Genomic DNA, 20,220 nt, shown 5'->3' with positions numbered 1-20,220 from the left:
TTTCTGTACTTAAATGCTTGCTGGCTGAATCATTCACATGCCCTTGTCAAAAAAATACAAAACGTGCAAAACCGAGCCCTACAAATTTGTCTTCGAAAACCAAGATGGTACCAGGTTCAAAAACTGCACGAAGAGGCAAACATGAAGTCAGTCAGGGAAATGCAAATTAAACTGGCCAACGGATATATTCAAAGGGCAATACAACAGAACATACTGTCTAAAAAGGAGCTGATAAATAGGAAACGACGGTGACCACTCAGCTCTTGCAAAAGCACTCTTGATCATCTCTAATACCAAATTCACTAGCAGCACATACATAGACTAGTGGCTAAAATGACTGCTCAAAGTATTCACCAACTAAACAAAAGGAGGATCAATCCCGGAAAATCAATATCGAAGATCATAGTTTTTCAAAAAACAGAAATGGGCTCAAAGTCTGAATAAAAGCAGGAACTGAGAGCACAAAAAGGAAAACTAAGAAAACTGGGCGGAAAACGAGAACAACTACAAACTAAAAAACAGAGAGACAAATAATGCAAATGAAACACTGGCAGTCGGATAACCAAATGTAGTTGTCGAACGGCACATTTGCGAAGAACACAAGAACGGTTCAATAAAGCACACACAACTACGGTTCAAGGCCAACGCCAGCAACTTTGTATTTATTTTCCTGAGGTGCGTCTCCCATCCAATCAACTGCATCTAGCTTATACCGTATTAAAGAAGAGGAAAGTGGCGCAGTGGACAACAAAGCGTGGATTATTAACGAAAGAACAAACATTTGTTTTCTCCGACCGTGGTTCGATTCCAGCTCAGTTGTTTCCAGCTTTCCTTACTTTAAATATTTGTTTTCCGCTATATTAACAATTTGAAAAGCAACAGAACAATCAGAGTTGTTAAGAGTATTCGACCAGCCGCTCGGCTAGTCAATTCGGGCCAAATACAACTCAGTTTTTGTCATTTTCTGACCATCTCTTTCTTTTCTTTTTATCTTTTCAGCCAGCCGCTCGCCTAGTCAATTCGGGGCTGAACAGATTACAGCTGTCATTACTGTCATTATACGTAATTACTGACCAACTGTTGCGCCTTCTGTTGATGCCTTTCATTTCAACTTTCTTATTATCTTACTATTGTCCTCAAAACTCCACTGATTTAAAAAGAGAACATCTGTCAGTTTAAAAACAAACAAAAACATTTAGTATTGTGCTGCGCTTGGTTTGGTTTCAGTGGTTTTATGGTTTAGGTTAGCGTAGCACTTTTATACAACAATTTCTTAGTTTTGTCAATTTTAATTTAATGCTTTTTCAAGTCAGAAACAAAGCTTTTCTTTTATATTTCTCCCTCTCTTTATCAGTCTTAACCGTTTCTGTCATCTGCTCAATCTTTTTCAAATTTGAAACAGAATTATCCAAAAACATAGCCAGCGATCTAAGCCCCAGATAGAATTGCATCAAGGGAGAAATAATATACTTGAAAGAGACGCTAAATTTTTGTAGCATTGAACATGCCACTTAGCACGGTCCGCTAATACAACATCAGAATTGGGCGCTTCGGTTCAAAATTGTCCAAATCAGTCTGACGATCTCCCTTTTAAATTTGCGACGACTTGAACATTGAAAAAACAAAGCTTGAAAGCCAAAAACTTTCAATTATATATGTCAACTTAGTGCAGTGAACTAGCACCTATAGGAAACAGAACTTCAACACGAGTGGGTTCGAGTCCCACCCACGTCCATTGAAATTTTAAAATTTTCCAATTCAATTTTATTTTATTTTTTTTAAATTTTATCATACTTACCTGAAGAAATTATCACAAACTTTTAACACAATTCCCACGAGGCTAGCCAAGGAAACAGTACATATTCTTTTTTAAACGTCAAGTTCAGCCAGCAAAAGTCCTCCACGGTACTTGAAATGGCTGAGTGCATCTGAGGCAGAGGAAGTCTTTTACCACAGTTAGATAGAACACTCAGTTTTAACAAGAACTTCCCAAAATCAATTTTATAAACTCAAACACTTCTTATTGTGTATATAAAACTTCATTCACCTCTGGTTGTACATAAATTGTGTTGTATATAGCAGACCGAACAGAACAAAATTGCCAATGACCAGATGGAAAAGCGCGACGCCAACTCCAGACCATTGAGATATGACGCAGTGGATAACTCTGTTGAGTACTTCATCCTGGCTATGTTTTCCATTGCAAAAATCCCGTCCCGCGTCGAGTTGTTCGCACCGTTTCAGCGCAGTTTGTTGCAAGAAATGCGCTGGATGCGCTAAGATTATCTAGGAAAGGCGCTGTTGGCACTGAAATACGCTGATAATTTGAAAGTACGTTAAAACTTTGAAATTTCAGCGCATCTTCAATTTAACTCTTACATAACTTTCAAAACTTTATGCAGCATTTCAGCGCATTTGAAACACAGTTTTAGCGGATTTCAGTTAATTTGAAACACAGTTTTAGCGGATTTCAGAAACACAGTTTAAGCGGATTTCATCGGATTTCAGTTATAAGGTTTTTACACTGAAACTCTTACTGTTTTTGTCAGAAATGAGTATAAAAGCAATCAAACTACGTAAGGAATGATCTGACTGTTCAGCGCATTTCTTCTAAAACAGTTTATAAATTCCAACTAAATGATCAAAGTTTTAAAAATCATTGGAAAAGGTGATTGGGCGGCGACTAACAAGCAGTAGAGCAGGGTTGCAGACTCAGGTAGCGCAAAAAAAAAATTGAAAATGAGCTGTGCTTTTTGAAAACTCAGCGCGTTTTAGCGCATTTCTTAAATAAGTTCAGTGCATTTCAGCACTTTTCAGCGCACTATTATGTTAGGTTTTTGTGCTTAATTTTCTGAAAAATCAGCGTACTTCGGCAAATTTTTTTGCATGGTTTTTGGAAAATTTTTTGGTTCGGGATTACCCGGAACAGATACGAGAAAAATCTCAAAAAAGCACCCAATAACCTCTTTTTGTGAATTGACTTGGAATATGAGGCTTTTTTGAGCTCATCTTAATAATTTTTCATTCGAGCAACAAATTTGTTCGATTCTAAAGTCGAGCATCTAATTTGGGTGATGCTAAATTCGAGCAACAAATTGGAGCAGACCAAAGTCTAGCAGCAAAAATGTGAGTGAAACTAAAGTTCAGAAAAAAATGCTTGGGTCGAGCTGAAATTGAGATATCCATGAAATTGATCTATATTTTAGTCTTGGTCGATTTGAGTCGAGCATCATCATTTCATTCCGCCTTTAGGTCGAGCACGGTCATTTATAAGGTTAGGCTTTGTCCTCATTCCTTTTATTGTACATTATTGCAACGGGTCTCGTTCCAACAAAATTGTAATAACAAGAACAACTTTGGGGTCTTTCCCATTATAGCCCCCCCCCCCCCCCCCCCCCAGCTTAGTGGTCATATAACCTATACCCCTAAATTGTGGTAATCATACCATAACGGGGGATATAATTTCATGGGGGGGGGGGGGTATAGTGGGAAAGACCCCAACTTCGCTATGATCCATTTTGCTTTCTATGAGAAGAACGATTATCTGGGTTGTGTGAATTTCGCAGAGGGTTTGACCCCGATTAAAATGTTGGTGTTTTTGTACTAACTTCCAAATTTGATTGTTTTGTCTGGCGGGAACATATGCAAGTGCCATCGACAACCATATTGATCCTGCGCTTTCACCCAATCATAGTCGTCATAATGCCACCAATCCCAACAAAACTCAGATGGATTTAGACGTGTTTGAATAAATAAGCCATTGATAGCAGCAATTATAGACATAATTAGGCAAAGTTTTCCCACATTGTTGTACTTCAATGATAAACCCAAGCATTCAGTGAGTCGTTTCATATAGCTAGATTGGCTGATTATCCATTTACGTTCCATCATCCTAAAGATAGTTGATCTTATATCCTATCTTGATAGGATTTTTTCGAAAATGAAAGTCTGAAATACAACCTCTTCCACTTTGCGATTTTTGTAAACGTCAAACGCAATAAATCGGTGCCCAGACCCAAAGGTTGAGGTCCATACCCAAACACTCCTCTGATCAGAGCCACTCGAACGCACACCTCGGTGTTTCCAGAGGAAAATTACAGGGTCTGGACGGCAGTTCGAGCGCACTACAGTGTGGACAGTGGCCTGGAGATGGTCTGATCAGAGGTCACTTTGGTCAAGAGAGTCTGATCATAAGCGGATTCGAGAGCACATGGATCTGATCATAATCGCTTCGAGCGCACTTGCGTCTGATCAGAGGCGGCTTCGAGCGCCAGAGGCCAATTCGAGCAAATTAATTTTTTCAAGTTTTTTTCTGACAGGTGTCGCAGCCAAGAGGCAACAATACAGCAGCAGTCTGATCAGAGACTCAGCGAGAGTCTGATAGGGTTGATCAGAACTAAGGGGTCCAGCTGATAGCAACTGCTGGTCCACTTTTGAAAATATTTGGCATAACTGTAGATAAAGAAGTTAATATGCAGAGCTGTCTAAGTTAATCTATTCAGTCAAAATCATGAATCAATGGAATACTCAATTAAGCTTCTTTCCGGCACTTGGGTTTTCTTTCCATTAGCTATATTTTTAGAATTGGTTTTGCTTTAGTTGAGTATGTTACTGAAAACATCAAATTTCATGAAATGAATAGATTATAGCGATAAATATATTATCTGATCATATGCGCACAATGGTCTAGAATGAGTCTAATCAGATGTTAACTAGGTCTGAGAAGTCTGATCATAGTCTGATTATGGCCTAGGCAATGGTCTTAGTTTAACTCTGGACTATGGTCTGGAGATGGTCTGATCAAAATTTCTTCGGTCTGAAAAGTCTGATCAGAGACCATCTAAGCCTGGAAAGTCTAATCAGAGATGATCTCCGTCAGGAAAGTTTGATCATGGGTAATTTTGATCTGAAAGTCTGGTGAGAGGTAATTTCGGCCTGGAAAGTCTGATCAGAGGAAAATTAGGGGGTCTGGACGTCAACCTGGGTGTTTACGACGGCTTCTGCTGAAATCGGAGTCCTGATGTTATATTCTTTCATTTCATTGGTTTTTTATTGGTTTTAGAAATAAAAAAGTGTCAATTTTTGTCGTGTTCTGTGTTTAAGAGGCGTTAGTTCAACATCTGTTTTGAAAGCAGTCAACTATAGTCTTTTCCAGCGTGATTCATATCACAGTTTGCTCAGATTTCGAGCAATACTCCAGAACAACAACCTGATTTAAGACCAAAGATTAAAAGTTTTCCAAAATTAAGTTTGAGCTTTGTATTTTACTAGGCGGTCGATGAAAAGATCACACAAAAAACTAGGCTTCCTTGGCCGAGACTGGACAATAACCTTTCAAGGTCTTGTAGGAGTCCTTGAAAAGGATGTTAATATTGTAAGATCGTGTTCATTCGATCAAGCTCTGCTCCCAATGATTCTTATTGGCTTATCTTTTTCCATTCCGCACAGAATTTATCGGTATTGCACTTGTTACTCTTTCACTGGCTAATACCAACGAGACTTGAGAGCCACTATAAGACATCATTTTTTGTTTGTTACCGATTTACAAATTCAAACATTTCGATATTTTTTTTTAATTTCCACAAATGTTATGTCTCTTAGATTTATACTTTCTATCGTACAAAACAGCCTTGGCAGCATATATAATTTGGCTTTTTTGAGTTTATTTGAGGCCTTGGTGTATGCTTTTTGGGGTTTTCTTCAGGTGCTATTCGGCTTAAAATCATGCAAAAAATTGAAAAGTTTGGTTCGTATTTTTTCAATTTTTTGTGTGATTTATAGCCAAATAGCATTCAAAAATACCGTATACCATCTTACCCGTAAGGTTGTGCAATAATTAACCGATTAACTCTTGTTGTTGTGATTGTAGTAAGCACTTAAAAATTCTGTCAAACTGACTTATTCACAAACACACACACACACACACACACACACACACACACACACACACATACACACACACACATACACACATTAACCAAATAAAGCCTCAAATAAACTAAAAAAGTCAAACAATAGTCAAATTTCCTTAATAATAATCTCAATTGACATTATAATAAAAGGCCATTCTTGCAAGATATTGAAAAATTTTGCATCTGAAACCACCAAGGGCTTACTTCCCTTGATAATAATTGTTTCTTTTCTTGTGCAATAAAAAACGGATCTTTTCAAATAACAGTTGAACTATTTTTCGTTTTTTTTTCTTTTTATTGTCATTTGACTAATTGGCAGAGCTTGGCTTTATTTATTCTATTTAGTTTAAGATGCAGCGCATAGGAGTGGAAAAGCTTACTCTCTTTTCAAATTGGTCCACAGATTTCTATTGAATAAATTCAATTGAATAGTATCTACCAGATGCGATTTTTTTAAAGATTCCGCAAAACCTAGGGTTCGCGTTCCCATGATAAAGTTCGCAACCTAAGACCGCTCGGATAAGACGGCTAACTTGGGTAATAATGAACAGGGTTTTCAGATTATCTTGATCCGGATGTGGGTCTCTAAACCAATTGTTCTTTTCATTTGAAATGCTTCCGGAAAGCGTTAGAAGTACAGCAGCTGAGAAGACAAGACACTTGAGGCCAAATTCAGTTATGAAATATTGCGTTTTATCAAGCACAAAAGAAATTGATTTTCGTTTCGTTTAACGTATAGTGTTATTACAATTAAAATAGACAGAGAACGATAGTAGTATCGTATGTATACAGGAAGATCGGGGGGGAGATCCTTTGGAGATCCGTTCGGCAGAGGGGGATCACTGATCCCTTAGGGGAGATCCTTCGAGGTCCCTTCGGCAGATGGGGATCACTGACACCTTAGGGGAGATCTTTTATGTTAAGAAAGTGGTAATTGCGCTACATGTATCTGTCTGGCGGCTTATTGTTAGTATATATATTTCGCGAGTGTGAGGGAAGATCCTTCATGTTAGTGGTATTTTCGCTACATGTATTTGTGTGAATATACTTTGGTTGGGAGTGGTCAATCCTAGGAGGTATGATTAGGATTCATTTTGCCAGAATAAAATTTGTAGAAAAGGATGGCCAAAACGATAGCAACCATTGATCTAAAAAATATTCATGAAATTTACCTGGAGATAAAGAACAATTATCCAAAATACGGTGAAAAGTTTCTGTATTTTCTAGCTGCTTGCCAATACCGTGATCCTGATATTGATTTGGAGGCAACATTGAAGCTGAGACCGTATGGAGGTCTAATTGGAATTGATAATTCATCGCTGGACAACTACTTCAAATCGTTCAAAATACTTCGACTTCATGCAGTACTCCACGATGCATCGGGTTTTATAGCAGAGTACAGTCGTAAAGGCCCTGGATACTCCTATGTGTTACCTTGTCCAATTACGAACGAGTATTTGGGTCACATCACGGGATTGGCTTTTTGTTTGTTTGTGAAGACGTTCAAAAACAATTTGTTCACTTTGTTGGAATGCTGAAACAAGAAATAGTGATATTGGATTTTGAAGGTTTTCGTTACAAGAAAACTGGTTTTATAATAAAAGAGTTATCGCTTTGTTCAAATAATTATTCGGACACAATTCTTTTTCTTCCGCCAGTTTCCTACAACTCACTTTCCGCTAGTGACAGGAGATCTCATAAGTGGGTTACTAAATTTTTACATGGTTTGTCTTGGAACAGCGGTACTTATCCTTATTGGTTTCTATCACAAATTTTTGTCGCCATTAAACTTCGGTTTCCGTTAGGGAAATTTTATGCCAAAGGGAAAGAGAAAACAAAATCACTGCAAACCCTCTTGCAGAAAGAGGTAATAGATTTGGAAACTCTGCTATGTCCGAAAGTTGAAGATATTACATCGCCAATTGATAATATTACTTGTGCTCTGCACTCTTTCTACCTACCGGAAAAGCAAAAGAGGAACCATTGTGCTAAAAGGAAAGCACAGCTGTATTTCTATTGGATCTCTCTGCCATCCAATGAGCCGTCGAGTGGAGAAGGCAGCTCCGTCAGTCAGTTCTTCAAGTGAATTTATCTCCAAGTTTGACAGTATGCAGTTACATAACGAATGATAATCATTTGACATTGACTTTTTTAAAAGAAGAGAAAATAGAATCACGGGGACAGAATATTCTGCGAAAACAACAGATTCTCTGCAACACCAAAGAAATTGAGACACTGAAAAAATATCTTTCATTACTTGAATATTTTCAAATGTATCATGTCGTTACAACAGAAAATGAGAAAACTGAAACTAACCCCTTTACCTACGCCCAAGTGGCCAGCACCAGTTCAAGTACCTCTGCACGATGACAATCTTCCTGATGAAATTAAAATGTTGGTCAGTGAAGGCAACGTAGAGTCCATTGTCTACTATGGAAGTGGTTACGGAATGCAGGCAAACTATAAAGTGACTTACAAAAAAGAGGACAAAGACTCTAGATATACTTTTTTATGAATTCTTTTGGATTGAAAGAGAGACTAACAAAAATGCAATTTAAACTAAAAAACTGAGTGTAAATTCATTTTTGCAAATAACTTATTTTCAAATGAGTGTTAAAGAAGACCAGATAGACTCTGCTAATGTAGGGGGTTTGAATGCTTTAGTTTTTGGTGAGGAAAATCATGAGAGGCGTTCGTGGAAGTTTTTTATTTCTCGGCTACCACGTTCCGAAGTCGTCTATTTTACTCAAATTTTGATAATATTTTTTCTTATCGTAGTGTCTTTAACCAAGCTTGTGTTTTCCCAACTTGATTGTGAGGAATCAACATTTTGGTTTTCATTGCTTTCGTGCACAGTTGGCTACGCTCTTCCAAATCCAAAGCTATGAACAAAATAATATCCACTAGCGATAGGCTTTTTATGGCTGTTTGTGGTCCGTCGTGTTGTGGAAAAACAGAACTTATATTTCAAATGTTATTGAGAAACACTTTCTATCCAAACTTTAGATCTATTTACTACTTCTATCAACACGAGCAGCCAAAGTTCAGCACAATAGAGCGTAAAGTGAATATTTTTTTCACTAAGTTTTCTGTATTCGAATTCATTTCTCAGCTGGAAAATTGTCTGCTTGTGTTTGACGATTCGTGTGAAGAAATTTTCAATGACAAAGAATTTTCAAAACTTGCAACTGCGGGACGCCATAAAAATATTAGTGTGATTTATGTTAAGCATAACTTATTTCAACAGAGTAAATGGTCGCGAACGATTGATCTGAACACAACCCATATCATTTTGTTCAAATCACCTAGAGACATACAGCAGATCACCTATGTCGGAAAACAGTTGAACAATACAAATTTTTTGAAGGAAAGCTATGAACTTGCAACAAAACAACCTTTTGGACACTTACTCATTGACTTAGATCCAAAAACATCAGACTCCTTGCGTTATTGTTCAAATATTGCACAACCAGGTCCAACAATTTTTTATCTACCGTCCTCCAAAGCGGTTATCACTACTTTGCCAGATGAGAGAGAAAGAGTTCTGTATGCTAAAGCAAATGCTCGAGCTGCCCGAGAGCAATTTCAGAAAGTTCCTCAAACAAGCACCAAATAGCTTTATAAACTTTCTCTGTGAGTGTCTGCTCAATGTGATCAATGGCAACGTTCCAGTGAACAGGCAGTTACTTAAAAATCAGGAGAAATCATTTCAACAATTATTATCAAAGAAAACAAGTTTGGAGAAAAAGCGAAACGTTTTAGCCAAAAAACCAGAACTCATTCGAGCGTTGGGATTGTCGTGCTATATTTACTTGAAGGCAGAATAATGCATGCAGAAGAGTTTGTTTTGATCCCTAAAAGAATGTTCATTTCAAAAAATCCAACCAAGGAAGAAATATTTGATACTCCAATGTATCAACAAAAAGCAACTCAGTTAGCACTCCTACAGAGGACTAATCCCAATTTTGAACGAAATAATGAGAAAAAAGTACAAGATGCGGACACTAACACTGATTGGTCGATCAAGAGAACAAAGAGTAGCGGTGATGTGACAAGTGATGCAGACGATGTAAGAAGCGAATCGTTTTTTAGTGATGACAGTGAAATAGAGCCAATAGTGAAAAAAAGGAGGGATTCAGCATTCGACTCAATAATGCTAGAACTGAAACTAGTGGATGAAAACAAAACAAAAAGAGCTGCAATTATCCTAAATAAAATTTTCAATTCAAATAATGTTTCTATTAGTGAAGAGACCAACATTCTGCACATTAACGATGAGCCTCAAGGAGTAGATGTAACAAGCTTTTTGTACAATTTACAACAACCAACAAAAAAAATCGACTTGTCAAAGTATTCAAAAATCTTGAGTGAACTTGATATATCAGCTGACTTGGTTTATAATACTCACGCAAAAAAAGTTGTAGATCAGTTTTACAGTGAAGATGAAAAGGAAACTGCATCCAAACAACTGAAGCAAAAAACAAAAAAGAGCAGGAAGGAAGACGATCTGAACCAACGAAGAAACATGCAAAGCCAAGAGTCGATGAAAGTAAAGAGAAGACAGCGGAAGAGGCGCGTAGAAAAGACTGGGATATCTATTGACGATGTGCGAAAACTTGACAAGCTCTATTTAAACGGTCCTGCATCATTTGGAAGCGCAAAGAGATTGCAAAATTTGAGTAAATTATCAATGAAGAAAATTAAAATGTATCTGGAAACAAAACCATCTTTTAACAAATACCGATCACGTCGCCTCAGGTTTCCAAGGCTTAAAGTTGTTGTTAACGACATAAATGAGATCTGGTCCGTAGATCTAGCATATGTTGATAAACTTGCAAAATACAACGGTGGTGTAAAATATCTGCTTGTGGCTGTTGACTGTTTGTCAAGATATCTCAGGGTTGAGCCACTGAAAACAAAATATGCCACAGAGACAGCACAGGTCTTCAAAAAGATGATCAAGCATAAACAACCTGAGAAAGTTTGGGTTGATGACGGTACAGAGTTCCTAGGTGCCTTCAAAGCCCTATGCACTGAACGCGGAATTCATTTATACAGTACATTCAGTGAGAAAAAGTCTGCTTTTGCGGAAAGAAATATACGCTCTTTGAAAAATATAATCTACAGATATTTGGAAGAAAAGTGGACTTATTCATATCTAGACAAATTGGATGCGTTTGTTAAAACAATCAATTCTAGAGTAAATCGAACGATAAAGCTCGCTCCGAACAAAGTCACGAAGAAAGACGTTCCAAGGCTTGTGTACTTGACTGCAAATACAACAAATTTTCAAAAACCCAAATTCTATATTGGTGATTTTGTGCGCATAGTGAAAAAAGAGCAGACTTTCGGGAAGGGCTACAAACAGTCGTTTACTGACGAGATATTTGAAATCGCATCTATCCCGACATTGCATCCTCCCACGTATTCTCTTATTGATGCGGATAAAGAAGTTATCCAGGGTAAATTCTATCAACCCGAACTTCAACTAGTACGAGAGGCTCCTCTAAAAAATGGGAAGTAAACGATTTGAAGACGAGTTTACGGTACATGTTATTTCTAGCGCTTCGATGGAGATCTTTGATCAAAACACACTAGCTTCGTTCAGAAATTTTTTCAACGATGAAATTCAACTATCTGGCGACTGGAGGGTAGCTCTAAGCGAAATTATTTTTCCGACCAAAATTCAGCATGTGGTGAATGGAGATTTGATAGCATATAGTCTTAAGGGTTACGAGGACTCACAAAGAATCTCATCTGATGCCAATGTCATTTCTCGACCTTACAGTGGAGAAAAATTCTCTTTCATGACTGGAAACTTTGAAACTGTTGCTCAACTTTTATTTACTATCAAGCGAACAGTTGGACTACCTTATTTTTCGTTTCGTGAAATCAAGAGTACTGGAAAATACGAAAAACTTTTTGGTAAAAATGAGGGAATCACTTTTCCTAGTGAAGAAATACCCAGTATTGTGGGTTTTATAGTTTTACAGGAATTCCAGATAAACATGATGTACATATTGGGTACAAAATGAATACAGCTACATCAAATAAATTAATGAAGAGCGATGAGACAAAAGCTTTTTATGGAGAATTCCCTGCTGATCTGTGCGCGGGAAAGCACTTAATATTCATATACACAAACATTATCGAGTATCAATATGTTGGTGATGCTAAGGCGCCTTTATTACGTGTCATTGATTCAAAACAACGTCTGAAAAACGGTAGCGTGTGTGAACTTGAACCAACACATAGAATAGTTTTTTCAAATTTGGACTATAAGAAACTACTTTCAAATACGATTCAATCAATTTCCATAGAGTTACGTACCGAAACAGGTCAATTAGTCCTCTTTTCAGGGACCGGTAAAGTAATATTGACGTTACAGTTCAAAAAATTTGGTGATTAAAACAATGGAATCGTACTATACCAATCAAGCATCTTCGTTGCCTTATTTTTCTGGACACTATAGACAAAGAGGAAGTGGCTTTGGAGCTTTAGCAAGTGGCATAGGTCGATTCGCCTTACCGCTTGCACGAAAATTCATTCTACCCGCAGCAAAACGTGTCGGAAAAGAACTTCTCTTACAAAGTGTGCCAGAGTTAGTGGATGTTGTCAGCAAAAAAAAATCCGCAAAGCAGGCGTTGAAAAACACTATTTCGAACACAGTTAAAAAGCAGACAGGAGGCTCATTAGCACTGCGAATGAGACGACAAAACCGAATGAATCGGAGACGGTCTAAACGATCTGGCTCAAAAGCTAGAAAAAGTACTAATGTGAGAAAGACAGTCATTTCAAAAAATAAACAGCCAAAAAGAAGTCGGTCGGATTTCTTCGCTAGAGTTAAAGATGATTGGTAATATGTTACCAACAGAGGCAACACATAGTTCCCTGGATTTGTTTGAAAAACCAGCGCTTCTTGTAACTTTTGATGGTAGTTTTTGTCAAAAAGTAGGGCCAGTGTACAGCCCTAACGGACCCATGCTCGAATTTGAGGTGGCTGGAGACAGAAATAATTTTATTGACCTACAAAAAATTTTCCTGGAAATCAAATGCAAGATAGTTCAAGGTTCTGAAGCCGATTTGAAATATGACGCTGGAGCTGCAGCAGACGTCACCAAAACAGACGCCCCTTACTTCTGCAATAATGTTTTACATTCGCTCTTTTCTGACTGTACAGTATCTGCCAACGGATTAAAAATTTCAAATGCAAATGGAAATTATGCTCACAAAAGTTTCATTGAAACTGAATTTTCTCATAACAAAGATGCTAAAGCAACTTGGTTGGCATGTCAAGGTTATTCATACGAAGAGAACCCCGGAGCAATTCTGGCAGCTGAAGTTAACAGACGAAAAACTTTGGTTAGACAATCTGCCGAATGTACTTTTTATGGAAAAGTAGCTGTAGATTTTTTTACTTGCGATCGACATCTTTTGAGTGGTGTGACGCTGCGAATTTCTTTTCGACGATCAATAGATGATTTTGTCACAATTTCCGACGATGCTGCAAAATCCTACAAAGTACAAATTATAGAAGCTAATTTGTATGTAAGAAAAATGACGTTGAACGATGACGTGGTTTCTGCAATTGAAAAAACTTTACTATCAAGTCCAGCGTCCTATCCGTATTTGTAGACCATAACTAAAACGTTTCTTGCTTCTACTGGCTTGCAAAGCTGGAAACAAGAAGATGTTTTCAGCAGGGAGCCAATTCGACGTCTAGCTATATGCCTTAACACAAATGAAGCGTTTTTAGGAAGCAAACAACTCAACCCTTTCCACTTTCGTAAATTCAATCTGGGGCAGATTTGTATTTACCGAAATGGACTTCCTGTTGCTGACAGTCCAATAAATACAACTGATGACAAACGCTTATATTTCAACACAATGTCAGACTTAGCCTATATTGACAATGGTCATGGAATTAAATTGTCCGAGTACCCGAGCCATTTTATTATGGTGTTTGATCTCACAAGCACTCAGCAGGCATCGCATGATTTTATTCACCCTGAACTCACCATTTGTTCAATTTCAATAGAACTCAAGTTTTCAGTTGCCTTGCCAAGTAATATAGAAATTTTCATTATTGGTGAGAAAGCGAGCACTATTTTCATCGATTCGGCTCGGAAAGTTTCTAAAAATCATATTCTGACAAACTAATGGATGAAGACGAGATAAACAGCCTGATTCAAGCATGTAAACTTCTAAAGTACAAATTTTGTGGTGTCTTTGCAGCTGATAATTTTCCCTTGAAATTGTCACAGAACAGATTCATTATTGTGAATGTATCCAGCTCGGATTCTATTGGAACACATTGGACACTTTTGTGTAGGAAGAATGGCAATTACATTTTCGCTGATCCGCTTGGACAGAAATTAACATCATACAAATGTTTGTACAACAGACTGGCCTCCGCTGCTCTTGATATTCAGAACGTGTATGAATTGCTTAGAAATCAACCTATACAAACACAAAACTCTATTTTGTGTGGCTTATTTTGTATTTATGTTGCCCATTACATTTATCACAACACAGAAATTGTAAAAATGAGTGATGTTGATTTGATTCGATTTGCGCTTCATATGATGCTCTAACTAACTCTACTAAAACTCTGCTTAGTTGAATAAATTTTTTTTCAAAATTTTATTTTCTCTTCATACACTATGCGTACAAACAAAACATCAGTATCAACAAGCAAATTACCATATCCGCTCAAAAAAATGTCCATTATTTGGCAGAAAGCACCTGAGTGTGGCCCAGACAAGATATTTTGAAATCTCTTTAGAGACTCACTTGAAAAGCTATCAGTTTGAGTTTGTTGGTTATTGGACCTTGTAATACAATTTTGCAATGACTTTTGATGGAGTTGAAACTGTACGCTGCTTCCTCGCTGTAGTCGTTGTTGATTGTCTTCATTCAACGTCACGTTGCTGCTGTTGTTGACCTTTTGATTAGCAGCTACGTTAGAGAAGTTTGGCAACAGTTTATGAATCGAGTGGGAATCTACGCTCAAATTTTTGTTGTATTCAACCGCCAAAACAAGCTTTTGAAAAAATTCTCCATTCAGCTCTAGGGTATTTGAATTGGCAAACAAAATCTTGAATGTTGTGTAGAGACAAGGCACTGTATAGCTTTTTTTAAACTTTGATTTGTCTGAAGACTTTTTCCCGTCTCATGTATCCACCAAAACATGGTAATGGTTAGTTTTCAAAGTGCAAAAGGGGTTCTCAAAATGAACACACACAGCATAATTTTTTACACCATTCAACTCCGGTTTTTCATCGCAAACTGAAAATTTGAACGCCTTCTGAAATTGTTTGAAGAAAACCGGCGATCGTTCAAACATTGCTTCAACCATTTTGATTAATCTGTGGAAGCAGCCGAGGATGAGGACGCTGATTCGTATCCAGAATCTTTTTCTGCTAGTTTAGGTTTTTTAGCCACCGGTTTTTTAGCAACCGAAGTATCTTTTTTCCCTTCTGACTCTGGCACCGAGTTTCGTATCCTGCCACTTTTTTTCATAAGTTTCTCAAATTCCTCTGTTGTAAGGGATATTCTCTGTTCAAATTCGTATTCCTTGTCTTTTCTCTTAAAAAGTTTCAAAAAGACATACGTCCCAGTGTTTTCATAGGTTTTGAGAGTAGCTCTTATCAACCTCTTTTCTGACTTAGATATGTCGAAATAGCAATCACCGTACCCTTTGTCTTTGCTTGCAGTGAAAGGCATTTGTACCAAATTAGCTTGAAAGTTTTTGTTGTAGAACGTAGTCAACTGTTGGCGAAAGGTTAAATTATTCAAATGTTAACTATTCATTCCAAAACGGTACTGATAAGGGTGTTTCAAGTGATTTACATATATCACATGTCTTCAGAGGCCCATGTATTTCCCATATTATTTATATATCGCGGAGTTATATTTAGATCAACACGAGGTATTTCTTGGCATTGCCTTGATAATCCACACACATACACAAATACACATTGGTAATAGTCCCTAACACCATGAGTTTCAAAGAAACTAACTGATAAGAGGGGGGAATAATACGCGTTAGGTGTGATAATTCCCTCGTAACAAAGAACCAATGTGTGGTTTCAATTACAAGCAACGTGCTCCCCACCTCAGGCGCGCGGCATGTGTGGGTTACACGTGTGTGGTCTACTTATCCAACTTGGTCCAAATTAATGAAAAACACCTGGCGTTCAACTAAAATTTTGTAAATACATGTGCAGTTTTAAGGCGTGTGCCTAATTCTGTTATAAACAAAGCAGTAAAGCACATATGTTTTCAATCAAAATTCCGGGCCAAAATAGTTGGCCTTTGGTTGTGCCGGGCGCAGATAAGAGAACTGCCACTGGACTCACATTGTTAACTCGCATAAACTACATGGGTGTAAATTCCCCGCTACATTTTATTTCATTTCGGTTCCGAAACAGCAACTCTTTAACATTGTTGAAAATCCACTGTCTGAGCAGAAGTCAAACTTTGTGAACAAATATCCTTGCTTACTACAATTTGAAGGTGTTACTTTAGATATTCCTCATAAAAATTTTTAGAGGAAAAACACTTTTTTTCTGAAAAAAAGGTCAATTTTTCCGAAAAATCGAAAAAAATTGATGATGTGGTTGTTTTTCTGAAAAATACTCAGAACGAGTTTTTCTTACGACTTTGTAACAGAAATAAAAGTTTATGATGATCATGGCCAAAAAACCCCGGGAACACGGTTTTCGCAAACACCTGTTTTCAATTAAAAACATGTGGCTGCCAGATGTTTTGAAAAATCGTGTTCCCGAGGTTTTTTCACTTTTCTGTAAAAACCGGTCTTCATAAAATCTCACGCTGTGAAACTTTGATCATAAGAATGATGAAGCTAGCTGCTGCTACAACTGATTCTGCTACAACCTCCAGTAATCATTGATGGGACTTGTTATACTAAATTTCAAATCTATTTTCAAAAAAAATTTTTTTTCAATGGTTTTGGTTAAAAAAACTGTGATAATCAACTTTTTTATGCCTAAAAAGAGATATTCAGTTGCACTAGAACACCAATAAAGCTATTTAACCATATAAGGCTCGCTAAAACACGTCATTGCATAGTAATTACGCATATATTGCATAGAAAATACGCTTAAGTCTCCGACTATTACGGCAAAACATTGGTATTTGCATTTTAATTCAACTTTGCATAAGACATTATTGTAGCCCTCTTTGGCCAGAATACCAATCATATATGCAAATAGATTTGCATAAGACATGATCTACGCCCTCACTGGCGAATGATGGAATTTGCATAAAGCAGGACTAAATTTGCATAAAATGCTAGACGCCCTCCTACAGGATAAAAAAAATGTTGTTTCTAAAGCTTCATCCATCTCCTAATTTAATTAATGGGGCTGTGAACATTGGGCAATGATATTATTCACTCTTGTGTAATCCTTTAGTTAACTGATTGGAAAGAAACTTTGTCCCTAGAAATTTCGTTTTGAACATGTTTTCAAATTCAACCAATCAGAACGTTGGTTATTTTTAGAGAGTTGAAGGTTTGGTTTAGCTCGAACTCAAAACCATTTTATCTTCAAATTGATTCAACTATGAGTTTCTCGTGCAATTTTTGTAACGCCAAATTCACATTTCGCACCAACCGCAATCGTCACCAAAGGAACTTGCATCCAGATGAAGTTGGAGTGCCAGTGTACCGCTGTGAACACTGTGATTTCACTACAAGAGATCTACGAACTCTCGAACGACATTTCGGAAACCGACATAATCCGTTAGTACAATGTTGTCTCTACTGCTACATTGGCTTTGATTCTGCTGATCGCTTTGCCACACACATAAGAGATCAACATGGACTGCCCTCGAGAACTAGTGAAACAAGCAGAAGACCAACAGAATCCGCTTTTCAAGGAGCACTTCAAGTTTTCACTATCGATGGAACGGAGGACGACCAAGATCTCATGGAGTTCATGCTGAACAATAGAGACATCATAACAGACCTTATAAACAATGAAGTTTCGAATGCAGCCAAAAAAAATTCAGTTTGTTGTGTCTCTGGATCTGTACAAAGAAAGAAACGAAAATGACAACGAAGAACAAGCTATCGAAATCTTTGCTAGCTCTGAAATGACTACAGTGTACTTGGATGGACTCTCAAACGAAGATTTTTTCAAGATGTTGAGTAAGATGTTGAATATTCTCTTCATGTTTTCGTCACAAGGCAGTGGATGGATTCTACGCAAAGTAAACAGACTGGAAATCAAGATAGCCGCCTTTGCCCCCGTGCATGCATCGTCATATATAGCTCTACCTGGTTTCCTGAACGGATGCCGTTCATTGCTCAACATACGAAACCATTTTGATCACAACTGCTTCGTGTATTGTTTCGTTGCCGCGTATCACATCAAAAATCGAATCAATTTACTGACAGAAGGTCGATCGGGAACTGAAAAGACGAATCCAGATACGTACAAGAATGCGGAACGACAGCCGGTTGGAGACGCCCATGCCCATAAACAGGATCCCATACTTTGAGGACGCCAACGACGTTCGCGTCAATGTTTTCGGGTAAGTGTTTCTTTAATAATATCAATAAAATTCAAATATTCCCGCTCAACGAATCAAAATGTTAAAACTGTATTGGTCTTCATGAATCTGTTTTGTTTACAGAATCGAGGGAACACGTTTGGTGATGATCTACGTTTCCAAAAAGCCAAACAAATCCTTCACAATGGACCTTCTACTCCTCCACGATGAGAATGCCCATCACTACGTTCTCATCTTGAATCTGGAACGATTTGTCGCATACTTCAGAGGTATAGCGCACCGTGCAGCGCAGCGTATTTGTCAAAAATTGTTTTCATTTGTGTACAAACAGAAAAACTTATCAAAACCATGTTAAAACATGCAGTGAACATGCAGCAGCAGAAATTGTTATGCCAAAAGAAAGCAACACTTCCCTACAGTTCAGAAACTGGAAAGCACGCTGGTTTCTTCCTATCGTTCTATACTTTGACACAGAATCTTATCTTGTTCCAATCGCTACAGCACAACCCTCACCCTCTACTTCCTACACAGTTGCAATTGAAAAACATGAACCTTGTGGTTATGCTATAGCAGCCATAGAACACGGTAAAGCAACTCCTGTCTACTTTGAACTCAAAAGAGGTGATAACTGTATGAACGAATTTGTAAAATCTTTGCACGTACTGGCGCGGGACATCTACAACCGAAAACGAGCTTTCTACGGACCCTACCGAGGACCTGTTCCAGCGCGTGAAATTAACACAAGATGTTGGATCTGTGAAAACGAAATAAACGATGAGGCTGAGCTTGTTCTTGACCATTGTCACTACGATGGTCATTTTCTAGGGTGGGCGCATCAACTCTGCAACACTCGTCGCAGAACGTCTAACTTTACGCCAATGATTGGTCATAATATCAAAAAGTATGATATTCATCATATATGTCTTGCACTAGCAGAGTGTGAGCCAGAAACGAAGTTTGAAGTTATACCTTCTACGGACGAAAACTATATATCACTCTCTGTTGGAGTGTTCATAAAAAACTTTGAGTCGGAGGCCGGACAACAAGTACCCATCTTCGAATACATAAGGTTAATTGACTCGTTTAACTTCATGCCCCAATCACTCGAGTCCTTGGTAGCTGATCTGCCTGACAATCGCTTTGACATTCTACGCTCTAAGTATGAATCTTACTCCAATAGCGATTTTCAACTTCTTTGCCAAAAAGGTTTTTACTGTTATTCCTACATCACATCAGAACAAGTGTTTGAAGAAAAAGTGTTGCCTCCATTATCGGAATGGAAAAATACATTGCATGGCAGTGAAGTCACTATCAGCGAAACCGACTACAATCATGCTCAAACAGTGTTTTCAAAATTTGGTTGTCAAAACATCGGCGACTACCACGACCTTTATCTAACCTGTGACATTTTGCTCTTGGCGTGCGTCTTTGAGGCTTTCAGAGATATCTGCTATGAGACGTACGGTTTAGATTGCGCACAGTACTATGGAGCATCAAATTTATCAGGAGATGCGTTCCTCAATGTGTGCAAACCCGACCTGCATTTGCTAACCGAGAGAGAACAACTTGAACTTGTAGAGAACATGATGCGCGGAGGAGTGTCTTCAATCTATGAGCAACGACTCTTTCAAGCAAACAACTGCCATCTGCCGAACTATGATGCTTCTAAGCCGTCTACATATGCGTTGATGCTAGACGCAAATAACCTCTACGGCGGCGTAATGCAGAACGATCATTTGCCCTTGAAGGATTTTGCGCTAGATGCACA

At 37.9% G+C, this 20,220-nt stretch overlaps 2 protein-coding genes across 2 annotated transcripts in view; one reads left to right on the top strand and one right to left on the bottom strand.

Annotated features, from left to right (window-relative positions):
- The window catches only part of LOC142337710 (uncharacterized), a 249,159-nt gene that overhangs the window by 56,191 nt on the left and 172,748 nt on the right, over nucleotides 1-20,220 (top strand). The gene's annotated exons all lie outside the window — the stretch shown is intronic.
- Nucleotides 1-20,220, bottom strand: part of LOC142338457 (uncharacterized) — a 63,275-nt gene that overhangs the window by 24,136 nt on the left and 18,919 nt on the right. Inside the window, exon 2 of the mRNA XM_075388223.1 lies at nucleotides 3,609-3,892. Coding sequence (XP_075244338.1) covers nucleotides 3,609-3,892 — 284 coding nt within the window. The remainder of the gene's footprint in view (nucleotides 1-3,608; nucleotides 3,893-20,220) is intronic.

The sequence above is a fragment of the Convolutriloba macropyga genome, chromosome 4, assembly GCF_964194025.1.
Source record: "Convolutriloba macropyga chromosome 4, txConMacr16.3, whole genome shotgun sequence".
NCBI classification, from domain to species: domain Eukaryota; kingdom Metazoa; phylum Xenacoelomorpha; order Acoela; family Convolutidae; genus Convolutriloba; species Convolutriloba macropyga.
The sequence above is the reverse complement of the archived record's forward strand: the minus strand, read 5'-3'. Positions and strand labels throughout refer to the sequence as shown.